Source organism: Phocoena sinus, chromosome 3, assembly GCF_008692025.1.
Source record: "Phocoena sinus isolate mPhoSin1 chromosome 3, mPhoSin1.pri, whole genome shotgun sequence".
NCBI lineage: Eukaryota > Metazoa > Chordata > Mammalia > Artiodactyla > Phocoenidae > Phocoena > Phocoena sinus.
In genome coordinates this window covers 96,658,704-96,673,158 of record NC_045765.1, presented here as the reverse complement: position 1 = coordinate 96,673,158, position 14,455 = coordinate 96,658,704, and the positions used below count along the sequence as shown (strand labels likewise).

Here is a 14,455-nt window from a genome sequence, read left to right as displayed (position 1 = left end):
CTTTTGCTCATTAAACATTCCATTCTCAAAACCTAAAAACACACAAACGAACAATCCTGCTGGAATACAGGGGAGATAAAGCTGAAGCTATATGGTTTGGGTGGGGCATACACATGAGGAATCTTCTATGCCATGCTCGAAGATATTACGGAAAGACAAAAGTAGCAGAGGGAAAAAAATCAGCATTTTGTTTCAGAACTATCACCTTCCTACAAGTCTTGAGGTAAGAATACATGCTGTGATTTGGGGGAAAGTTGCCAGAAAAATACAAGACATCCAGTTAAATTGGAATTTAGATAAATAATGAATATTATTTTTATATAAATATCTCCTGTTGTTTATCTGAAATCCCAATTTAACTGGGCATCTGTATTTTTCCTTGCTAAATCTGGCAACCCTAAACTGGGAACAAATTCAGAGGGCTTCAGGGGTTGGAGCTTGAGGAAAATTTGCAACGCAGAAGGCCTTGGTCACCTGAGAGAGAGGGAATGTAGCATGGTGGTGGGAGTGGGGCACTTGAGGAGAGTGGAAAAAATGTGGAAGTCCTGTTGGGGTATGCCCAGAGCCTGATGAGATGATGGTCATCAGTGTACAGGGCACCAGTCTGTAGACTGAGTAATAATCTGGCACATCTAAGTGGTTGAACAGATTTGAGAGGGTCACAAGGGATGAAATTTTCTACTGACATCTGATTGGCTGTTGGTTTCTACCTCTTTATGCTTGTGATCGTGCTGGAAAAATAAAGGTCTGGTTCTTTTCACGGTCTTCCTCACATTTTTGCAAGCTGGTGACCTTCTTAAAAGTTTGAGAAAATTTGTTGAAATAAGCAGGAAAAAGAAAAGAGTGATCATCAATTTTTAGATGTGTTTACAGGCTGTATGACTCAGTGCTGCTTCTGTTAAGAGCAAGTACATGGTCTTTTTTGGTACTGAGATGCAAACTCAGGAGGCTCTGATCTACGCTACTTTCTGTGAACGATAAAGCCCTTATGGAAGTGCCAAGAGTCTGACCACGCACCAAAAGTGCTTTTCGCACGGAGTCCACTCCTCTCTGCTCAGCTTTGGCCAGTCTTTCCAGATCCTGTTAGGAATATTTCACTTATTCAATAGTCTACTTATTCAAATATTCCACCAGGACGACTTCTTTGGAACTGAGAGTACTGGCTGAGAAAATAATAAATGAGTTTGATTTACAGGAAATCAGGTCAAACAAACAGATGTTTCTTTGGTGGATGATCCTAAATTGTCCAATCAACAGCATTTATGGTGGCAAAGGAAATTCTCTCCTTACAAGCTTTATTTCTAGACATCAATGTTCTGGGCCTAAGTGGAATAGCCCCAACAACAACAAATATAGTCAGTGCTATTCTAAAGGGGAAAAGAAGCATGGAGGGCTTTGCCATGTGAGGGAACTAACAAAACATTTCAGTATTTCCTGAAGTATTTTATCAGACAGATTTGGGCTCAACTGGTATCACAGTGAGAGCGTGAGTCAGAGAATGATTTCATTGATCTAGCCTACTCTTCAGTCTTTTAATGCCTCCATTGATTAGACAACTAAGATTGTTAAGTGGGAGGCATATCATGACAGTAAAAGTGAATGCTCTTTTAAAATGTAATTAAAAAGCACTGCTTGAAGAATTTTTGAATGTCAAAGATATTCAAAGATTTTCTTCACTAATGTGAAGGATTTTTAGCTTTGATTTACTCTTCCATGCTCACCTGGGTGGATGGAAGGTAGTCCTCCCGGTCATGAATGTTTTTTTGAAATGAACGGGGTCACCTGGGTTCAAACAGGTGATCAGTACCCATTATTGAGAGGTCACCAGGTACCTCACAGGAAGGAATCTGGGGATACCTGGGATTCCAGGTAAGGCTCCAAACAGAAAGTGGATCCCTTGGTAAAGGCATGCCCAAACGTGTACCACAGAAATACCCTGAGGCTTCAGAATAGGGCAGAGCTGGGTTTGCGCCCCACTTACTCTATGGAGTTTGTTATTCATCATTCTCTTTGATTCTGAATTTCCTCTTTTGTAAAATGAGGATAAAACCATTTAGAATCATTTACTTGATATAATTATTATGAAGTAAAGCAGAAACTAACACAGCACTGTAAAGCAATTATACTCCAGTAAAGATGTTAAAAATAATAAATTTTAAAAATTATTATGAAGAATTAAAGGAGACTATGTCTCCAGAAGGCTTAGCAGGATACCTGATACATTCAAGTTGCTCCATTTTCCTGAATGAGAGGTGAGGAGGACATGGGGGTTGAGTGGGGAAAATGAGGGTTTTCCAACAATCTGTTTGCTTAAAGATAGAGTTAGTACTACTGCCCATTCTGAAGCTTAAAGGAGAAATGTGCTCAAAAGGTACCCAGGGAGACCTGGGATGGACCAAAATATAGCCTCAAGAGGAAATGTAGTTGAGTGGTGTGATAAGGAGTGCAAACTTCAGAAAGACTGACAGATTCTAACACCCACTCTGCCACTTTCTAACTAACTGTGTGCCTTTGGAACCATTTAACCTCTCTACCCTGTTTCCCTGTATGTGAGGTAGTAATGATGATACATGTCTCAGTGAGTATAATAGAGCTCTGGTTTCTTTGGTCAACCTGTTTCTTTCATCCTCTGAGATTTGATTTCCCCTCTCTCAAGGAAGGGCTCTTGTAGCCATGCTTCTTCCACGTATGTTCCCTTCCTTGTCACAGAGAAGAGAACAGGCGGTCACCTGATTTAGGAGGCCCTAACACATGGGCTGGGCTGACACAATCATCTTCTCTCTCCTGGGGGAAAATTAAATGACATGATAAAAGAAAGTGCTTAACACAGCGTCCAGGGTGCAATGAGGATTCGAAAATTTTTAACTCCAAAGTAAAGATCACTGCCTGGCATCTACTCTTACAAAATCTCAGTTTATAGTAACTGTAATGTGGATAGTTGGTACGAGCCCAATGCGCAGTGCAGGGGTGATTTTCCCCTGGTTCTGGAGTGACGGCTTAAACCAAGAGAAGTGTGACATTCATGCCACAGACATTTCCGAATGAAGTTTGTATTAAACAGCTTTCTCTGGAAAAGTCTAACAATTCTTATGCTATAAATTTTAATGTCATGGTCCAAGTAGAGATAGATTTAGATCTAGAATTGCTTATTTTTAACAAGTCTGACTGAGAAACAGCAGAGGTGAAATACCATTGCTAACCACACCTCTTTCTCATGTGCATCTCTAAGTCTACAGCATTAGACTCAGGAATGGCTGTTCCCTTATCCTGTCCTCAACGGGTTCAGCTCATTATATGCAGCAAAACTTACTTGGCAAGGATTACATCTCATTTTTTTCATTAAACTAGAACAGGCACCATGGTGGGGAAAAGGTTGGGGGTTTCAGTTCCTGTGATCTTTAAGTCTCCAAAAAGGAAATGGTCTCCTTAATAAACAATAAACAGACAAAGAAATCCTTTCTTATTTTAGTATTAATCTCAACTATCCACCAATATTTTGAAGACAGAATTTTTACCCAACTATGTACTTTTTATCTTTTACAGTATTTATTTCCTTTTCTCTTATAACTTCTTATGCCATGGAAATATTATTTTCTTTTTTCTTTTGCTACACAAACCTGAAGTTTATTTTGATTTGTTTTTCTTTTATAATTTTCATCCTAATTGAATTTTCTCAGCTGAATAATGTACAGATGATTTTTTGTGTGCGACAGAATATCCACCGCCCTCCCACGCCCCCTGTTTTTCCTGAAACAGAAAGTTTCCTGATTTGGAATCAGCCAATGGTGTGATTAATGCACTTCAGAGATTCCCTAAAGTTTTCACACATGCTGAAAAATTCTGCATTGTTTTGGGGACACCAATAAGGACTTAGGGCAAAGTACCATTCTTCCAGGGTTATCTACTACGCGGTAGATAAGTAGCCAGGCACAGCATAGCAACCCCTCCAAACACTTCTCTTAATTTACATATATGTGCTTGTGAATATATGTGTGTGTGTGTGTGTGTGTGTGTGTAATCTATAACCAGCAAAGTATAACCCAGGTTTCTTTTCAAAAGGAGCAACCATTTCAAATGCACAGCTGGGTATGGCAGAAAACACGTAATTAGACAAATTGGATTTAAGAGTTACGTAAGGTCTCAGCTGAGCCAGTGAATGAGAAGCTGAATGAAGCGTTGTGATTGCTGCTCTGGTGCCTGGAAAGAACAGAATATGTGGATATGTGTGTTTTGGGCAAATAAAAGGCAATCACTGGGAGTTATGGGGTGTAGTTGGCATTCCATGAAAGTTAGACTGTAGCATGTTTCACAGTGGCCTGTGTTGGAGAATAAAATATTGTCCATGGCTAAAAGGGGGATTCAGTCAGAGATATGCCCACAAGGAAGGATTTGTAAGTACTATATCAGAGTTATATTTTGGGGGGAAAAGGGCAGTAGAAAAATTTACATAATATGTTAACTTTTCAATAGGCTTATAAAAATTCTCAGAGAATTTTAAGTACAAGGGGATACATTATATATTATTATGTTTCCTCCAAAAGTGTACCTTTCCAGCCAAGGCAGGTATATTCTGAAGAAAATAACAAGCAAAGTCTATCGTTTCAGAATGTTTTACTAAGATATCCAGTATCCTGATACACCCCTGACACTAAGAATACTCAAACCAATGACTAAATATTGAAGATAAGCCCCCTCATAGGATTAAGAACCTGAAACTAAATTACCACTTTTTGGCAAACATTCTTATTTGCATATTTGTCTCAAGGCAACTGAATGAAAAGTAGAGTTTTGTGGGATGAATTGGGAGATTGGGATTGACATATATACACTAAAATGTATAAAATAGATAACTAATAAGAACCTGCTGTATAAAAAAATAAATTAAATTTTTTTTTTAAAAGTAGATTTTCTTCTCTCTCGACAACCTCCTGGAAATAAATGGGACAAAAAGGACTTGGCTCAGAGAGTCCTATCTTCTTAAAGAAAACATCCTGGATTAATTGAAAAAAGTGCCTATTAGTCCCCACGACACCAAGGCTTATGGCATTTGGGGCTTGTCTGTCAGTGTGCAAGTTAAATATATATCCATAAATCCTTGCCAATAATAATAACAACGCCTTGTCTGTTGATGCTTCCTAACCATTAAAATCTCTAATAGCAATCGCATGTTTGCTTTGATAAACTTTACAAAAAAATGTTTGAACACCTCTAATTTGCAAAACACGTGCTAGAGACGGTGGCAAGTACAGAGATAAACAGTTCTCTACCTCAAATTTATAATCTCATGAGAGAGACAGAAATATATCAAATAACATAGGGAAATAAACGTGGTGCGTTGTTGGCAACCTTGCCATGGTACTTGGTGGTTGTGCATCTGGATTTTTCTTTTATTTTGATGACAAATAAAATTATTTTGAAGAAGTCTATTTTGCTTGTGTAACCATTTAAAGTATATTTTGCTTGAGTTATTTAAAAAGAAAATTCTTTTATGTCATATGTATATGTGCAATCATTATGCTATTATAACAAAGTATTATATAACACTACTAAACTTATGATCAAATAACTCTGTTTCCTGCGTCATTATGGGCACAATAGTTGGCAAAAGTCCTGATTATCAATCAAATGGAGGCCCTTAATGGCAAAAAAAAAAAAAAAAAAAAAAAAAAAAAGTGTAATCTGATGTGGACAAATAGCTGCCAAAGAGATCCTTATGTTTGACAAACCCTTAAATTATTCTCAACAGCTGTCTACAGAATTATAAAATTGCAAATGTTCTATGTGCGTAAGACACTCCCCTCCCATTTATTTACATATGGGAAAGTTTTTCAAGCTGTATGTTTGCTAGGGGCGTAGTGACTGAGATAGCCTAAGGGGAATGAGGACTGGTGGGAGAATAACAAACTTGATTATAATGTTGCTAGCTTCTGCTTCTCAGTCTAAAACTCTTTGAGAGAGAAAAGGTTGTTTCACACATTCGAAAAACTTTCAAAAATGCCGAGAGGGCAAGTGAGTGCAATATAACTTTCCTTAGGTTAATTGAAAGCTCTTGATCCATGAGCCAGTATCCTGATACACCCCTGACGCAGAGAAGGGTATTTGTTATTGTTCAGTGAATGAACACTGAATTAAGGTACTTGATGCACTTTTCTAGGCCAAAAACCATCAAGTCTTCCTTCCCTCCAATGACAGACCACAGAGAACTGTCTTAAATAAAATACATTCGTTTGGTCTGACCATAGATAATTTTGTGATATTATGTCTTAACTCAGGATTCATTAAGACATAAAAACAAGTAAGGAGCATAAAAGAAATAATCATTTGGAATAACCGACTTACACCTAAAAATCATAACTCATTCTTTGGTGTGCTCTCCATTTTAGTTCCTACCAAAATGAGTAATGCTAGAAACAGGTGAATACTTTCTATTGTGTTAGGACCAAAGAGTTGTTAGTTTTGAACTGATAAAACTTTCCTCCAAACTTGAGTATTTACAGACAGAATTTCTGGTTTGCAAAACCGAATTCAATGTTGATCTTGATGGAGAGACTAGGAATAAGAACAAAAACACATGCAAATGAGAAAGTAGAGACTTACTGTATCACGTTGCCTGTTATCTTTCCCTGATATGATCAAGAAGTAGTTCCATGTCAATAGTAACAACAAAACCATTGGTATCATGTAGAGCTCAAAGTTCCAGACAACAAAGAGAAAGAGCTGGAGGAGAGAGAAGGAAGAAGAAAAAGATGAGTCAACTCTGAATTTCATTCAATGGACTCTTATCCATACTGCACTTCAAAAAAGCACACAGTTAAATGCTTCAGAATAGAAAGATTTGCCTTGAAAACAAAAACTTGAGAACTTGTTAGGCATTTTTCTAAAAGCACAACCGACCCCTGGAAAGTCACTAAGATTTTTACTTTGTTTAATTTCTATGAAGGAAAAACTGATATCACTACATTGTCAATGAGGCAATTTAAATTTTTCTCCTCCAGTGAAATTATTGTTAGGTTGGACAAAATAAAGTTTTAAAAAAGAAAGGCAGCAAAATGAGCTTCACTACATTGTCAGAAATAACTGGCCTATCTGCCTTAATGATAAAGGATGAATCACCATTTAATATCAGAAACTATTTTTAAATCTCACTTGGATAATACAATGTAACAAGCAGAATAGGCAGATGAAAATACCAAGTCTACACCAGAGAGCTCCCAAGATTTCACATTATGAATAATAGGACTGCTACCAACAAGTGTAAAAAATTCAGCCTTGCCACAGAAATCAAACAGCTATTAAAAAAATGGAGTAACTTGGTCAAAGGAAAATTTTAAATGTCTACCTTTATCATCTTTTAAAACTACCTACTTCTCTAAGTATATAAATGATTTTTAAAATTGTATGAGGAATGTAAGTTTAAGAACTCACCTAGGCTGGCAGAAGGAACCATTTTAAGAGCATCTGCATCATAAAATAACCAGCAATGGTTATAAACTGTGACTCATCCCCATTCCCCACCAGCCTCTTATAACCCTGCACAGATCATCTAAATTCTCTGGGTCTGTGGCCCCTGCTGCCAAATTAAGGTAATTTAAGTCAGATGGTAGTTAAGAGCCAGATTCCACCCTTGGTGCTAACTAGTCCTATAACCTCTGGCATGGTATATATCCTCCCTTTAGTTTCTTCTTCTGTAAAATGGGGATGATAAGAGTATCCACCTGAGAGGTGGCTGTGACAATTAAACAGTTGAAATGTGTTAAGGATTTAACACACCGCTTGGTACTCAGTAAGTGCTCAAAAAAAGTATTGTGTAAATGATATCAATACATTACAAAATTGAGAAAGTTAACTATTTATTAACTAAGGTCCTCAGGTAGTACATATTCTAATACTGAAAACTAGAAAGTCATCTGCCTGCTAAGCTTTAGCTGAACCAAAGTATAATTGGGAATTTGAGCCAGCTGGTTGGGGTCACGCAAACATCCTGCCTTTGACAGATCAGAAGGGTTAGGAGCAGTGCCCTAAGAACACTCACATCAGGCACAGCAGCATGGGCTGTTTGCAGCCTTCTTAACAAACCTCAGCCAAGCCCACAGCCTATTCAAATTGCAGAGAAAATGAACCTGTATGGAGTGGTAGAGGGACGCCTGGCCCACGGGCCAGAAGACTGGTTCTGGGCCTTAGAAAATCACTCTCCCTCAGTGTTTTCATTCCTCAACATAGATCTGTAGATCTGATCCCCTCTAACATCCTTTCTCTAATATTTAAAATGACTTCATGATGTTACTGTACCATCAGGGATTTTTTTTAATGTGATATTAAAATTTGAAGACTGTATATTTTACTGAATTCTTTGATATTCATAACCCACATGGACACCAAAAAGCATAAATAATGGTTTAGTAACCCAAGAAATGAATTTTGTACAGAATTACATGGTAACCATAGATTCAAGTTCCTGAATAAGAAAAATCTCAAATATGTTAATGTGTGGAACATGAGCCATATCTTCTCTTTCACCAGAAAACTATAAAGAGTTCTAGAAAAGGAAAATATTCTGTTTAATTTTTGAAATATATACAATATATTTAAAGATGATACAAATTATAACTGATGGCTATGATTATTCTATTAAAGTGTATTTAAAAAATATAATTTTTTACTCAGGAAGTGATTTAAGGCAAATTTGATAGACATCAACATAGATAAAAGAGAAAATTATTTTTTGCTAGAATCCATATTAATTCTTTACATATTTATTTGTAAAACTTTGACAATCATTAAAATATAAGCTCTTTAAAGGAAGGGATTTTTTTTTTTTTCTTTTTGCTCACTGTTCTATCCCCAGAGCATAGAATGGTGCTTGGGGGCATAGTAGGTGCTTAATAAATATATATTTGCTGAATTAATGAATAAATGGATACTGGGTTCCCAAGTCATTTAACATAAGTCTACTTAATTATTTGCATTAGTAAAAGTCCTATAGAGCCACTATTTAAAACCAAGTGACATCTGGAAAATGTATTCAGAATTACAACCTGTGATAGCACTAATGAATTTCTCCCTGAGGCACACAAGGTAGAAGAAGTACCTTAGTACTTCTAGAAAAATTGTCTATCCATTCTGGTTATGCAGTCATGAACCGTCTTTCCTCTTAGACCTTCCTATATAGTTGCCTTTTCCAAGGATATTCATGTGACTCAGTGTATTCTGGTCTCATGGATGGGACTCAGATTATTCCATTGCTAAATATCACCAATTGTAATGATTTTTAACCTATTGAGCAAATATATTCCTCCTTGTAATGGCCACTCATTGGTGTTAAGAGTCCTGGTGTTACCCAGAATGAATTTCTTGTTCCTTTCTGTATTAGTGTTAGTTGTAGGCCAGGTATTGCGCCAAATAAACTTTTCATATGATAATTCTGCAAGTAATCAATCCACCTATCATGTCTTTTTCTTCTCTAGGTTCAACATCACTCATTGCTTAAAGTACCAGTTACAAGGTATGGTTTCTGGACACTTCTCCATTGTGGACATCCTCTTACCACATCCAAATCAATATATCAATACCTTTCTTAAAATATAGCACTCAGAAGTGACAGAACACTTCTTATGAATACATATGGTCTTAATATGCCCTAACAACATGAACACCAGAACACAGGATGGGAAAAGATATAGAAGAGAGAGACAAAGAAAGAAATTGCATTAGCTTTATGAATTCTCATAGTGGAAAAATAGTCTCCTTCCCCATTATGTGCTCTTTAAGAATCTAATATTTGGATAATTAAGTAAAGAGCCCTTGCTCTTGAAAATATCTTTAAAAAATGAACAAACAAGAGAGCTTTGAATAAACCCTAAATACAAAAGCATTTATTTTTCTTCTCAAAATTTAATTGAAGATTTCAAAAGGTCAAAAAAAGAAACAGCATGATATATTCTTGTCTACTTTGTTGTAAATTAATTGACCATATGTGCATGAGCCTATTTATGGGCTCTCTAATCTGTTCCATTAATCTAGGTGTCTGTTTTTATGCCAATACCATACTGTTTTGGTTACTATAGCTTTGTAGTTTAGTTTGAAATCAGGGAGCATGATGCCTCCAGTTTTGCTCTTCTTTCTCAAGATTGCTTTGGCTATTGGTGTCTTTTGTGGTTTCATACAAATTTTAGGATTGCTTATTGCTGTGAAAAATATTGTTGGAATTTTGATAGGGATTGCATTGAATCTGTACATGGCCGTGGGTAATATGGACATTTTAATAATAGTAATTCTTTCAATCTGTGAGCAAGGAATACGTTTCCATTTACTTTTGTGTTCAATTTCTTTCATCACTGTCGTGTAGTTTTTAGTGTATAGGTATTTCACTTTCTTGGTTAAATTTATTACTAAGTATTTTATTTTTTTTGATGCAACTGCAAATGGGATTGTTTTCTTAATTTCTATTTCTGATAGTACATTGTTAGTGTATAGAAATGCAATAGATTTTTGTATATTGACTTTGTATCCCGCAAATTTACTGAATTCATTTATTAGTTCTAATAGTTTTTTGGTGGAGTTTTTAGGGTTTTCTATATACAAAACCATGTCATCCACAAATAGTGACAGTTTTACTTTTTCCTTTCCAATTTGGATGACTTTTCTTTCTTCTTCTTGCTTAATTACTCTGACTAGGACTTGCAACACTATGTAAAATAAAAGTTGCAAAGTGGGCATCCTTGACTTGTTCCTGACCTTAGAGGAAAAGCTTTCAGTTTTTCACTATTGAGCATGATGTTAGCTGTGTACTTATCATATATGGCCCTGGTTATGCTGAGGTATGTTGCATCTATACTCACTTTGTTGAGAGTTTTTTTAATCATAAATGGATGTTGAATTTTGTCAAATGCTTTTTCTGCATTTACTGAGATGATCATATGATTTTTATCCTTCATTTTATTTATTTATTTATTTTTAAAACATCTTTATTGGGGTATAATTGCTTTACAATGGTGTGTTAGTTTCTGCTTTATAACAAAGTGAATCAGCTATACATTATCCTTCATTTTATTAATGTTGTATATCCTGTTGATTGATTTGCGGATATTGAAGCATCCTTGCATCCCTGGAATAAATCCCACTTAATGATAGTATACGATCCTCTTAATGTATTGTTGAATTCAGTTTGCTAATATTTTGTTGAGAATTCTTTCATCTGTGTTCATCAGGGATACTGGCCTGTAATTTTCTCTTCTTGTGGGAAAGGGAAGTTTCTTCAATAAGTGGTGTTGGGAAAACTGGACAGCCACATGCAAAAGAATAAAACTTACACCATACACAAAAATTAACTCAAAATGGATTAAAGACTTGAATGTAAGATCTATAACCATAAAACTCCTAGCAGAAAACATAGGCAATAATCTCCTTGACATTGATCTTGGCTATGATTTTTTTGGATCTGACTACCAAAACAAAGGCAACAAAAGCCAAAATAAACAAGTAGGACTTCAACAAACTAAAAAGCTTATGCACAGCAAAGGAAATCATCGACAAAATGAAAAGCCAATCTACTGAATGGGAGAAAATACTTGTAAATTATACATCTGATAAGGGGTTAATATCCAAAATATATAAAAACTCATACAACTCAATAGCCAAAAACCAAGCAAACTGATTTAAAAATTGGCAGAGGATCTGAAGGCACATTTTTTCCAAAGAAGTTGGCCAACAGGCACATGAAAAGATGCTAATCATTTAATCATCAGGGAAATGCAAATCAAAACCACACTGAGATATCACCTCACACCTGTTAGAATGGCTATTATCAAAAAGTCAAGAAATAGCAAGTGTTGGTGAGAATGTGGAAAAAAGGGATCCCTCGTGCACTCTTAGTGGGAATGCAGATTGGTACAGCCACTATGGAAGACGGTATGGAGGTTCCTCAAGAAATTAAAAACAGACCTACCATATGATCTAGCAATTCACTTCTCGGTATTTATCTGAAGAAAATGAAAATACTAATTCAAAAAGATATATGCACCCTCACATTCATTGCAGCATTATTTACAATAGCCAAGATATGGGAACAACCTAAGTGTCCATCAATGGATGAATGGATAAAGAAGTTATGACATATATACAGTGGAATACTATTCAGCCATAAAAAGAATGGAATCTTGCCATTTGCAATAACCAAGATGGACATAGAGGGCATTATGCTAAGTGAATTATGCTAAGTGAAATAAGTCAGAGAAAGACATCATATGATCTCACATATATGTGGCATCTAAAAATGAAACAAACAAATAATTAAAAAAACAGATTAGTGGTTGCCAGAAGTGAGGGAGGTGGGTGAAATGGGCTAAGGGGGTCAAAAGGTACAAACTTCCAATTATAAAATAACAAGTCATAGGAATATTGTGTACAGCATGATGACTATAGTCAATAATACTGTACTGCAAATTTAAAAGTTGCTAAAGGAATAAATCTGAAAAGTCCTCATCATAAGAAAAAAATACTTGTAACTGTATGGTGAGGGGTGGTAATTAGATTTACTGCAGGTGATCACTTCACAATGTATACAAATATTGAGTCATTATGTTGAACACCTGATACTAATATAGTGTTATATGTCAATTATACCTCAATTTAAAAAAAGGAAAAGAGCATGAACACAGATTAACAATAAAAGGTATTTATTAAACACCTACGTGCTATGCAATATTGGGTGTTCAAAATTAGGATAAGACATGGTCTCTGGGCTCATATTGCTAAGAATCACTAAGAAAAAAGCAATTATTCTCTATAGTACTAGTGATGATTCTAATACTTGTCAATGGTGATGATCCACAAACAAAGAGCCCTCAGAGGGAGAAAGGGGTCTTTTAGCTTATTCTCTCCACACTGAAGCTTCTTTTCTCCCTGGAGCCCACTTGCATGAAGATGGGATCCTTTCCTTTATCCTACAAAATACCAAAACACTCCTGGATGGGTCTTCAGTGTTTCACCAGGGCAGCAGGAGAAAGAAGGAAGCTCAGAAAAGCTCCAGGAAGGCTAAGACAATGCAGGATCTGTCCTTGGTCCTGACCACACATTTCATAAGTTTGGGGTTTGAAAAAAAGAGACATAATGGGCTAAAATGGGACCAAAAAAGCAATTAAAAAAATATATAAACCCAAAAATGCCTAGGATTTTTTGCGACCCATATATCCAGAAACCTTTTTGCCTGCATGGGACATGGAGAGAGGATCTGATGATTCTAGAATTTCTCCAGGTTAAACTAGGTAATAAGGACTCCTGCACATTTGTACAGTGTTTAATTTCCTTTGACTTCATCACTATGACATCCTTTCCTTATATTTCCTCTCTCTCTCTCTCTCTCTCTCTCTGTCACATTCTCCTTGCCTTTTCCCCCACTCCCCCCAACACTTTTAATAAGAAAACTTGGACCATCTTTATTTTACTTTCATAAAATCCATGACCCCATTCCAAACAAAACATCTATCCCTACATTATTTAGCCTTGCTCATTAGAAACTAAAATTATTCCAAGAATTTGGTGGTTTCCTTTTTGCAAATTACTAGATGGTTGTGATTTACTACTAAAACTCTGTATCAGAAAATCTTCATGGGATATTAGAAGTACACACAACCTTCTTCATTAGAAAAAGGATATTGTGAGTTTTACACATTATCCTGGATGGTAGAAGCTCTTTGTCAATCTGCCTTGGACTGTTAGCCACAATCATGGGATCCCTAAAAAACCTGCTTCAGTGTGACACACTAGAAAGAGCTTGAGAGTTTGAATCAGGCCCATGTTTTTATCCAAGCTTACTAGTCACTATCTATGTGATGTATTACTAGATTACTCTTAATTTTATAATCTGAAAGTTAAAACTATACTACTTACAGATTTGAGATGGAATTAGCCTAGTGCTTGTAAGATGCTTGTAAGATGCTCAATAAACATTAGGTATTATTACAAGCAGAAATATATTGGCTCATACTATATATAATTTTTTTGGCCCTTCTTATAGCTCATCACTTTCCCTATTCCACTCTAGAATCCATAGGGTGGATTCAAGCATTAGAGCTGTGTTTAAAAAGCTACGTCAACTACAATAGGAAAAGATGATAAAGCGAGTGCCATTTTCAGTATTTTTATATTTAGCTTATAGTGATTACATGCAGTAATGACCCCAATTTGTTAATATCTCCATGTATCCAGGCTTTTTGAAATACTCTCCCAAGATGACACTGAGATTAGACATAGGACTTGTTTTGGCCGAGGGAGGAGTTGTAAAAATGCTGAACACAGAGGCTTAAAAAGCACTTGCTCATTGGGTTTTTCCCTCTGCATGCTTCAAACCCTGAGCCCATGTCAACAAGCACAGTCTAGTCTGCTGAATGATAAGAAACATGTGATACAGTTGTCTCCATTGCCCCAGTTGGAAGCCAGACAGCATTCAGAAGCAAAG

At 36.1% G+C, this 14,455-nt stretch overlaps 1 protein-coding gene across 11 annotated transcripts in view; it reads right to left on the bottom strand.

Moving 5' to 3' along the window:
• MCTP1 (multiple C2 and transmembrane domain containing 1) overlaps positions 1-14,455 on the bottom strand; it is a 360,390-nt gene that overhangs the window by 90,397 nt on the left and 255,538 nt on the right. For 9 of the 11 annotated variants that reach the window (XR_004349160.1, XM_032626358.1, XM_032626362.1 and 6 more), the window contains one exon: positions 6,598-6,717. The exons of the other annotated variants lie outside the window; for them this stretch is intronic. Coding sequence is in view for 8 of the 9 variants with exons in the window: in XM_032626358.1 (XP_032482249.1) it covers positions 6,598-6,717 (120 nt within the window). In the remaining variant the exon portion in view is untranslated. The remainder of the gene's footprint in view (positions 1-6,597; positions 6,718-14,455) is intronic. 11 annotated transcript variants of the gene reach the window in all.